This window comes from Octodon degus, unplaced genomic scaffold, assembly GCF_000260255.1.
Source record: "Octodon degus isolate 3935 unplaced genomic scaffold, OctDeg1.0 scaffold00050, whole genome shotgun sequence".
NCBI lineage: Eukaryota > Metazoa > Chordata > Mammalia > Rodentia > Octodontidae > Octodon > Octodon degus.
Window position 1 is genome coordinate 8,432,495 of NW_004524626.1, and position 10,116 is coordinate 8,442,610.

The 10,116-nt window shown below is 55.3% G+C and overlaps 1 protein-coding gene across 2 annotated transcripts in view; it reads left to right on the top strand.

The window, feature by feature from the left end:
* Ankrd24 (ankyrin repeat domain 24) overlaps nt 1-10,116 on the top strand; it is a 16,063-nt gene that overhangs the window by 3,380 nt on the left and 2,567 nt on the right. The window contains exons 6-16 of one of the 2 annotated variants that reach the window (XM_023717014.1): nt 1,771-1,841; nt 2,015-2,121; nt 2,304-2,491; nt 2,920-2,948; nt 3,921-4,001; nt 4,131-4,238; nt 4,693-4,737; nt 4,816-4,914; nt 6,072-6,144; nt 6,354-6,466; nt 6,585-8,144. In XM_023717014.1, the coding sequence (XP_023572782.1) occupies nt 1,771-1,841; nt 2,015-2,121; nt 2,304-2,491; nt 2,920-2,948; nt 3,921-4,001; nt 4,131-4,238; nt 4,693-4,737; nt 4,816-4,914; nt 6,072-6,144; nt 6,354-6,466; nt 6,585-8,144 (2,474 nt within the window). The remainder of the gene's footprint in view (nt 1-1,770; nt 1,842-2,014; nt 2,122-2,303; nt 2,492-2,919; nt 2,949-3,920; nt 4,002-4,130; nt 4,239-4,692; nt 4,738-4,815; nt 4,915-6,071; nt 6,145-6,353; nt 6,467-6,584; nt 8,145-10,116) is intronic. The other variant, XM_023717016.1, reaches the window with a different exon arrangement.

Below are 10,116 nucleotides of genomic sequence, written 5' to 3' on the forward strand. Positions count from 1 at the left end.
AAAAAAAAAAAGTCACTATGTGCCAGGCATGGTGGCACACGCCCGTCAGCCCAGCACTCCAGCCCAGGCTATTTGGTGAATTCAAGGCTAGCCTGAACTACATAGTGAGACTCTGTCCTAAAAAATAAAATAAAACATCACAGAATTCCATGGGCTAGGGTTGAACTCGAAGTGATCCTCCTGCCTCAGTCTCCCAAATTCCTGAGATAACAGGCGGGCGCCAATGCACATGGCCCTGTTGACTCCTTTTTCCTTTTTTTTTTTTTTTTTTTTTTTTTTTTAATATTTGTTTGGGGCTGGTGAGATGGCTCAGTGGTCTAAAGCACCTACTTAGAACAAGCTTAGCAAAATCAAAGGGACCGGGGGCCTGCCCCTTAGCTCAGTTCTTTAAGTGGCTGCTTCAACAAAGCAGTCAGGCTCAGGTTGCTGTGGTTCGATCCCCACAACACAAGACAGCCAGTCATGCCTTGAAGGCATTCGGCGCAAAAAAACAAAAACAAAGGGACCGTGGTTCAATCCCCCAGCACCACATGCCAGCCAGCCCCGCCTCCTGGTGGGCTGAGCTGGCCACATACACACACACACACACACACACACACACATAAATAAAAAAAATTAATATTTGTTTGGTACAGAATCTTGCTACGCAGCTCAGACTTGTAGTAATCCACCTCTTGCAGTGTCCCCAGCGCTGGGACAGGCATGTGCCACCATGCCTGATCTTGGTAGCAGGCTTAGTGTGCTCAGGGGCCTGGCTGATGTGGCATGTGGTGCCAGGGATCGAATCCGGTCCCTGCGCTTGCCTAAGCAGGCGCTTAGGCTGCTGAGCTGTCTCGCTGGTGCATTCCTTTTTCTTTAGCAAGCTCCAGGACTCAGCTTCAATTCTAGAACCTCCCTACCAGAGGCTCACTGTGTCACTTCCCACAGTAAATGGCGAGGGGTCTCAGGTCACCTGACCTAGGAGCACAGCGTGGTGTCCCTGGAGGGCTTTAAGAGAATGCTGCAGGTCATCCAGAGCTGAACACCTTTGAGAAATCCTGGAGCATCCCGGCCAGCCCAAAGCTTCAGAGTCTGCTCTCCCACGAGGGAGGGGAAGCTCACAACCACTTGGGCCAGCGCCTGGTCCAGGTTCAGTGCCCTGAGCCCTAGAGGTTCAGGGCTTGGTGAGGACTCAGAACACAACTATTCTTAGGGAGACACAGAGAAGTCAGTTTGCTTGGGGCCTGCCGCGGCGCAGGTCTCGTGCAGTTGGAGTATGCTGCCACCTACTGGCGGCTATGCTTTTGCGTACTCTGGCAACTCCGCACCAACCCCAAAGGAGTTTGATCCCCAGGGGGTACCACTAAAAAAAAAAAAAAGAAAAAGAAAGAAAAATTAATGCCGGGCGTGGTGGCGCACGCCTGTAATCCCAGCACTTGGGAGGATGAGGCGGGAGAGTCCTTGTGATTCGACACCAGCCTGGGCTACAAAGTGAGCTCAAGGCCAGCCTGAACTGCCTAGAGAGACCCTGTCTCAAAAAGACCAGAAAAAGAAACAAAAAGAAAGAAAAATTTCTTGCCTGGCGGCACGCTTGTAATCCCAGCACTCTGGGAGGCTGAGGCAGGACGATCGTAAATTCAAAACAAGTCTGGCAACTTAATGAGACCCTGGCTCAAAACAAAAGCGCGAAGGTCCTGGGTTCAGTTCTTAGTACTGTGAGAAAAAGAATCACAGCCTGCGTGCAGGCCGCAGGACATGCCCACACCTCCTCCCTCCTCGTCCTCCCTGCAGCGGCTGGTGGCTGTCTCTCCTGTTCAGAGCTGCTGTGCTCCTTCAAGGCACATCTGAACCCCCGAGATCGGGTGAGCCTCTGGCATCTCTGGAGGGACAGAGACTACTCTTGAGGCCCGCTGTCACCAAGTGGCAACATTCGGAGGGACCCCTTTGCAGAGCGCGCGCGTTTGGGGTGAGGCTCGGGGTTCGGCTGCCCGACCTCCCAGTCAGCTCCTCACACCGCGCACCCGCTTCCCACCAGTCGGGCTCCACGCCCCTCATCCTCGCTGCTCAGATGTGTCACGCGGAGCTGTGCCGCCTCCTCCTGCAGCAGGGGGCCCCTGCAAATGACCAGGACCTGCAGGGCAGGTGAGCTTCTTCCCTGTCAAGCCATCTTTCCTGGGCTGTATGACTTGGGCAAGTCCCGAAACCTCTCTGAGAAGGGGGTGGGGTGGGAGTGGGGGTTCAGTCGGGCCTCCTCCTGCCTGGCTGTTGAGGATCTGGGCGTCCAGGAATGTGCTCAGCCCCTCAGGAGCCCCATTTCCTGGCAGGACAGCCCTGATGCTGGCCTGTGAGGGCGCCAGCCCCGAAACGGTGGAGGTGCTGCTGCAGGGCGGGGCCCAGCCCGGCATCACGGATGCGCTGGGCCAGGACGCCGCTCACTACGGAGCCCTGGCAGGGGACAAACTCGTCCTCCACCTCCTGCAGGAGGCGGCCCATCGCCCCTCCCCACCTAGCGGTACGCAAGCCCCATCTCCACACTTCTTTCTGGGCAATTTCTCGTCATCCCCTTTTTTCCCCGGTTGGAGATAGTCTCAAGATACCCCCTATCCGCTGTATTAGGAGCGGTTTCATGGCACCCCTATTTGCGGCAGTTTCAAGAAGCCCCAAGAACATTTAGAGTGGTCTGGGAATCCACTCTGATTTCCTGGATCTTCCTTAGTTTGGGGGCTTTGGCAGCCCTAAAAAGTGGCACCTCTTCTGGGAAATGCCTCTCCTACCTCTGAGAGTTTCAAGGTCCTGCCTAAAGTGTTCTGCTAAAATGGTGAATTCCTGCATTACAAGTCTCACCTGAGAGCCCCCACCCCCATGAATCCGGGTCGGAGCTGGGAATGGAGTCCCTGCCACCAGCGCCTGACCCTGCCTGCCTCTCTCTCCTGCCTGTAGAAGAGGACTCGGGCGAAGCTTCGTCTCAGGTAGGGGTCCTCAGGTGCGGCCCCTTCCCGTGCGCGCGCACTCCCGAGAGCGCGCCCTGCCCCGTCGCGCCTGGCACAGGCCCGGTGGGAAGCAAGGTTGGCGTCCAGCTATGCTGCCACCCAGTGGCTTCCGCTGCCCCAAACAGTAATTCCTCAAGCCGGCGGGAGCCCGGAGAGAGGCAGGGATGATGGCCTGGGAGCACCGGTATGGGGAGAAGTGCAAGTCCGGCTTGTTCTCTCCAGCAGCGCATCTCAGCTTCACAGGGAGAAGAAACGTATAGCTAAACTTTTTTTTTTTTTAATTGAAAAAAATTTTTTAAATGTATTTAGTACAAGGTCTACAGAGCCTCACTACAAGATCAGACTTGTAGTGAAGCTTCTGTTTTCAGTCTCCCAAGCACTGGGATTACAGGCGCACTCCACGATGCCTAGTCTCAGTCGCCTCAGGGTGTCCCGGAGGCGGGGCCAGAATAGCACGCTGGGGATCAAATCCCAGTCCCTGCACCTGCCTAAGCAGGTGCTGTAGTCTGCTGAGCTACCTGGCCGGCCCAAGCTATCTGGTAGGCCCCATATAGATAATCTGATCTGGCCAGGGAAAGCACCAGGGCCTGCAGAAGGGTGAGAGCAAGACTAAGATTTAGAATTTGGGCAGGGTGTGGTGGTACCCTCCTGTGATCCTGACACTGGGGAGGCTGAGGCAGGAGGATCACTGCTATTTTGAGGCTAGCCTGGTTTACATAGTGAGACCTGGCTCTAAACAAATAGAAGATTTAGAACTTGGAGAGGATGGACTGCTGCCTGTCTCATATCTGCTGAATTAGAAGCCGGATAAATGAGGACAGGAGGGAGGCTGGGAGCTGCCCCAGAGTCAAGGGGCAGCCATGGTGGAGCTGGGTTGTGGGCAGGGAATGGGCTGGCTGGGTGGCGTACTGGGCAGGAGGCCAAGGTGGCTCCTTTCCCCCTGTGCCTTAGAACTCTGTATCCAGCCATGAAAAGCGAGGGGGTCCCAAGAAGCGGAAAGCGCCCCAGCCTCCTCCCAGCCTTCCTATGTCGGTGAGAGATGCCTGGGCCTCAGGGAGGACTGGTAGGGAGCCCTGGTGGGGTTGCAGCTCTGGATAAGATGCTGAGGGGCGGCCTCAGGTCCCCTCTAAAGGCAGTGGGTCCCCACTGGGGAGAGGACAGGACGATCGAGAGGCCTACGAGGAGATCGTGCGGCTGCGGCAGGAGAGAGGCCGCCTCCTGCAGAAGATCCGGGGTCTGGAGCAGCACAAAGAACGAAGGAAGCATGAGGTTAGGGGGCAGGTGCCCAGGCCTGGGTGGGGTGTGCCTCCAGGGAAAGAGTCCACCAGTCCTGCCCTCCTCACTACCCAGGCTCTGTGCTGCCCCCGGGCCTTTGCACAGGTCGCACCCTCTTCTGGAACGCTGCTCCTCCAGAAGTCTTGAGCTCCTCCAGACCACTTTTGCCCAGTGGGCCCCATGCTAGAGATAAATACCTGATGAGTGAATGAATGTTCAAGGGAGGCTGTGAATGCACTGTTCCACGGTCGAGTCTGGCCCCAAATAGGTGCCCTGAGCCAGCAGAGCAGTGTCTGGCACACAGCAGACGCTCCATAAATCCTTGTAATGGTGGGTCGGAATGGTACAGGCGGCGTGCACAGACAGAGTGGACAGAGTGGGGGCGCCTCAGCAGGAGAGGCCCAGAGGCTCTGGCCTGGGTCTCACCTTGTGCTCCCATCTGCATCAGCCACAGGAAGCAGAGGCCAGCTCCGTGCACAGCCTGGAGAGACAGGTAGGCCCAGAAGGTGGGGAGCAAGGCGGCTGCCGGGTGCTCTCCCCAGGAGCCTGAGCCAGCTGTCTTTGCCCCCAGGTGCAGGAGCTGCAGCAGCTGCTAGCTGAGAAGCAGGAGGAGAAGGAGAGCCTGGGAAGGGAGGTGGAAAGTTTGCAGAGCCGGCTGTCGCTGCTGGAGGTGGGCCAAAGCCTGCGGGCGGGGCAGATACTGGGGCAGAGGCATAGATAAGGGCTGGGCCCAAACCCGGGTGAGTGGAGCCAGGGCAGTGCCAGAGCACCGCTTCTGCGAGGAGCCGGGGCGGGGTCAGAAGGATGGTGGGTGAGGCCAGGCGTGGAGCTAGAGTCAGTGGGGGTGGGGCCACGGGCGGGGCCATAGCCTAGTGGGTGGGCCAAAGTTAGAGTGGGCGGGGACAGAGCGGGGCAGAGTACTGGTAGGTGGAGTCAGGGTTGGGGGTGAGATCTGCTACGGAGAACTGGGGGTGGAGCTTCTGCTTCAATCCCTGACAACTGCACCAGGCAGGTAACATATATGCAAACACACATGCCGAGCATCCTCACAAACCCAGTCACACAGGTAGCACACCTGGAAACACACACACAGCCAGGATGGATGCATCTTCAAACGCATCCTTCAAGGACAAGCAAACACACAAACATAGTAGGACAGCAAACACACTGTTAAAAGAGTTTTAGGTACGCACACTTGTCATCTCAGCACATTGGGAGGCTGAAGGAGGAGAACCTGTACAACTTAGTGAGAAGCTGCCTCAAAAATAAAATAATATGCAAATAAGTACAAATAAAAAGCTGGGGATGTAGTGTAAAGGCATATAGAGAGAGAGAGAGACAGAAAGAGAGAAGAATTTGTCTAATTATATAGCTTAAAAATATAAAAAATGACATGGGTGTGGTGGCACACACCTGTGATCCCATCATTTGGAGGGCTGAGGCAGGAAGATGGCCATAAGTTCGAGGTCAACCTGGGCTGTACAGTGAGTTCAAGGTCAGCCTCCATTGCATAACAAGATCCTGTCTCTCTCTCGTTTTTTGTTTTTCGGAACCAGGGATTGAACTCAGGCTCTTGCACTTAGCAAGCAAAAGACACTGTCTCAAAAAAAAAAAAAAAAAAAAGCTAAAAATTGGCGCACAGGGCTCAGAGAGTCACTCAATGTGAGCACCTGCCTGTCACACAGAGGCCCTGAGCTCATCCCCAGCACTGCAAAAATAATGGGGACAGGACATAGTAGCTACTCAATAAGTACAAACGCAGTCTCAGAGGACAAGGGTGTGGTAGGTTGTGGGCAGGACCCTGACCTGGACTCTCCCCATCCCCAGAGTGAGCGGGAGAACACCAGCTACGACGTGGCCACCCTGCAGGACGAGGAGGGTGAGCTACCTGATTTTCCAGGTGAAGCCCCACTGACCTCTTGGGGCCCCGGGATTAAAGTGTGGAGCCGTGGGTGTGCAGGGCGTGGGGTACCGGAAGAGTGTCTGCACACACTCCTTAGTTGCTCCACCTGCCTAAGCCAGCCCTGGGGGGTCCTGGGGCACTGCTCCAGAGTCCCCACTATGCTGGCTGGAGCCCCAGGGCTAACTGGGCCCCACTCCCGTCACCAGGGGCCGAGCCGCCCAAGCAGCTCAGCCCCTCAGCCCAGGAGTGCGTGGCTTCGCTGCTGGAACAAGTCGCTACACTTACTAGACAGAACCAGGAGCTGATGGAGAAGGTCCAGGTGGGGACACAGAGGTTGCCAACAGATCTGGGGCCTAGGGGGAGCGGGGAAGATGTCCAGGCTGCCCAGGCCCCCAAGGGCCTCTTCAGCCCCTGCCTGGTTACTTTCCCATCCCCAGATCCTGGAGAACTTTGAGAAGGATGACACCCAGCTGGCAGGGAATGGCTTGGCGGAGGTTGTCCCTCTGGTCCTCTACGACTCCCTCCGGGCTGAGTTTGACCAGCTCCGGAGGCAGCACGCTGAGGCCCTGAGAGCACTAGAGCAGCAGGAGGCCCGGGAGGTCCCCAGACACGAGGAGGACAGAGATGTGGGGACCTCAGCAGCCCAAAATGGGTCCCCAGACACAAAGCTGAATGGTGCTATGATTCTAGAAACGAAGATCAATGGAGCTGAGAGAACAGAGGAGGGTGTGGCAAGAGGGGAAACCTCAGGAGCCGAGACCCCAGAAGCGACATCCAAAGAACATGAGGTCACAGAGCCTGAGGCCACGGAAGCAGAAGGTGCGGAAGCAGGGGCTGAGGGAGACAAAGCCGAAGGGACTGAGGCCATAGAAATAGAGGCCGGAGAAGGACAAAATATGGAGCCTCAGAACACAGGAGGTGCAGCCACAGCATCAGAGGCCACAGGAGCTGAGGTCACAAGGATGCAGCCAGAAATGAAGACCAATACAGCCGGTACCAGGGGAGCAGAGCTCACTGCAAACATGGAGGCCACTGGAACTAAGGCCACTGATGTGGAGGCCACTGGCATGGAGGCCATGCCCCCAAGGGTTCCTGCTGGGCCCATCCTGCACCCTGGGGCTGCAGAGGCCTCTGAGAAGCTGCAGTCCGAGCTGGAAACCAGGATCCGTAGCTTGGAGGAGGTGCTCCGGCAGCGGGAGCGGGAGGCAGCTGCAGAGCTGGAGGCTGTGCGGGGCAAGTGTGAGGCCGCAGAGGCTGAGGCAGGCAGGCTCCGGGAGCGGGTGCGAGAAGCTGAGGGAGCTGGGGCCTGTGGGGGCAGCGGGGGCGGCAGTGGCAGCGGCGACACAGTCCAGCTGCGGGCGGCCCTGGAGCAGGCCCGGGAGGACCTCCGAGAGCGGGACTCCCGCCTGCGCGAGCTGGAGGCAGCTGTGGCCTGGCTGGACGAGGCCCGGGCTGGCCGGCTCCTGGCGGAGGAGGAGGCCCGGGGCCTGCGGGCGGAGCTGGCCCGGCGGGAGGAGGCCCGGCTGGAGCAGAGCCGGGAGCTGGAGGTGCTCCGCGAGCAGCTGGCCGCGGCCACGGCCGCCGGGGAGCAGCAGCGGGCAGCGGCCGCGGAGCTGAGCCAGGCCCGGGACGCGTCCGAGGCCAGGGCCGCCGAGCTGGGCGCGGCGTGCGAGGAGGCGCGGCGGGGCCTGGCGGAGCTGCGGGAGGCCTCGGAGGCGCTGCGCCAGGCCTCGGTGCCCGTGGCCGAGCACCACCGGCTGCAGGAGGAGGCCCTGGAGCTGCGGGGCCGCGCGGCCAGTCTGGAGCAGGAGGTGGTAGCCACGGGCAAGGAGGCCGCCCGGCTGCGGGCGGAGCTGGAGCGCGAGCGCGGGGGCAGCGTGGCCCTCGCGGAGCACGAACGCGTGGTGGGCGCGCTGCGGGCCGACGTGGCCCGGCTGGAGGGGCAGCTGGAGGAGCTGGCGCGCCGCCACGAGAAGACCAGCGCCGAGGTCTTCCAGGTGAGCGAGGGAGGCCCGCTGTGACCGGACAGCCCAGGGGCGGGGACCCTGTAGGTTTCAGCGAGCAGACAGCCGGGCCTCTTCATATTTCCAGGTGGACATGTGACCCTCCAGGCATCCTGCAATTTCAACTTTTTTTTTTTTTTTCCCGAAACCAGGGATTGAACTCATGCCCTTGTGCTTGCCAGCAAAGCGCTTATTCCACTGAGCCACCTCCTGGGCCCCTAACCTTTCATTCTCTTTCTAATTCCTTTTCTTTTTAAAACACCTCAGTATTGTCTTTTAAAACAGGCTTTTATTTTATAGATGAGGCTGGCCTTAAGCTTACCAAGTACCCCCCAGTTGGCCTTAAACTCATCAATCTTTGTGCCTCATCCTCCTTAGTGCCGGATTGAAGGCACAGGCAACCATGCTTGGCTTTTTAAATAGATACTATTTTGGAGGAGTCTGATTATAAAGCCTTTGTCCGTCCGTCTCAAGGTTATGAAGATTGCCTGTATTTTCTTCTACTATCTTTATTGTTTTCTTTTCACCATAATATCTACAATTCATTTCTTTTTTTAATTTTATTTGTGTGTGTGGCCAGCTCAGCCCACCAGGGGGCGGGGCTGGCTGGCGTGTGGTGCTGGGGGATTGAACCGCTGTCCCTGTGCTTTGCTTGGCTTAGTTTGTTCTAAGTAGGTGCTTTAGACCACCGAGCCATCTCACCAGCCCTACAATTCATTTCTAATCTGTACCTGATTTAGCTGAGAAGTGAACAGGTCTAATCTTTGTGTATGGTGTATGGCATGTAAAATTATTTTTCTGTTATGCAGTGAATTGGATCTTGTTCTGTATATTTACCCCTGTGTTTTTTGATTTTTGGTTTTTGGTTGTTTTTTGTTTTGTTTTGTTTTGTTTTGTTTTTTTTTCACGCTACTAGGAGTCTGAGGCAGGCGGATAACGGGTTCAAGGCTAGCCTGTGCAATTTAGGGCATTAGTGACACCAGATTTCAAAATTTAAAATAAAGGACTGGGGATATAGCTCATTCCAAAGGCCCGGGTTCAACTCCAATGATGGGGGCAGGGTTGTATAACTCCCAGCCTGCCAAGTTCATGTGCCCGGAAGCTAAAGAATGAGTTCTAAGGAACAATGGAGGTTAGGAATAGAAAAATGTATCAGGGAATAGGAATAGCTCTCGAGAGATAGGAGGTGGCCAACGAGACCACTTCTCTGAGAAAGTTTTTTAGAACAAAAAATCTCAGTCATCTATACTCAATCAATAAGGTTACAAGTATAGCCTCTTGGCTAGTATTGCTCCAATAGTAGCAAAGGCGTAGGATTGACATCTTTAACCTTGGTTGAGAAGGTATAGTTTTAGTCTTAGTGGGTCAGAGAGGACAGCCCAGCCATAATAATGAGATAAAAGTCTATCTGTATGGGAAATCTCAGAAATGTCAAATTTCCACTTATCCCTTAGGGAAGCTTGTAAATCTGGCCTCTGTGACTTTTAATCTTCTTTAGAGGCACCTCCAGCCACAGTTGTGATGTGTTCGGTTCTGTACTGAGTTTCTTGAGGCTCTGGCCCTGGCTGACTGCCTGGAATATTTCTACCTAACTTAGCTGCCCTAACACCAATACTAAAAACAAAAACAACAACAACAACAAAAAAAAAAAACAAAAAAAAAACCCACACTGCTGTGTAAACTTTGAAAGTATGGGCAGATAAAATAACATAAGGGATAACAAATAATAATATCAGTGAATCAAATACAGTACTTACCAGGTGCCTGGCATCAACATTAGCATATGTATTTGTTCATGGTATACACTTTATTTATTTATTTATTTATTTTTGTCTGTTTGGTTTTGGTGCTGAGGACCGAACCCGGGGCTTCCAGCTTGCTAGGCAAGCATTCTACCGCTGGGCATACACATAATTTATGTTATCCTCCTCTTTTTTTATTTTATTTTATTTTATTTTATTTTTTT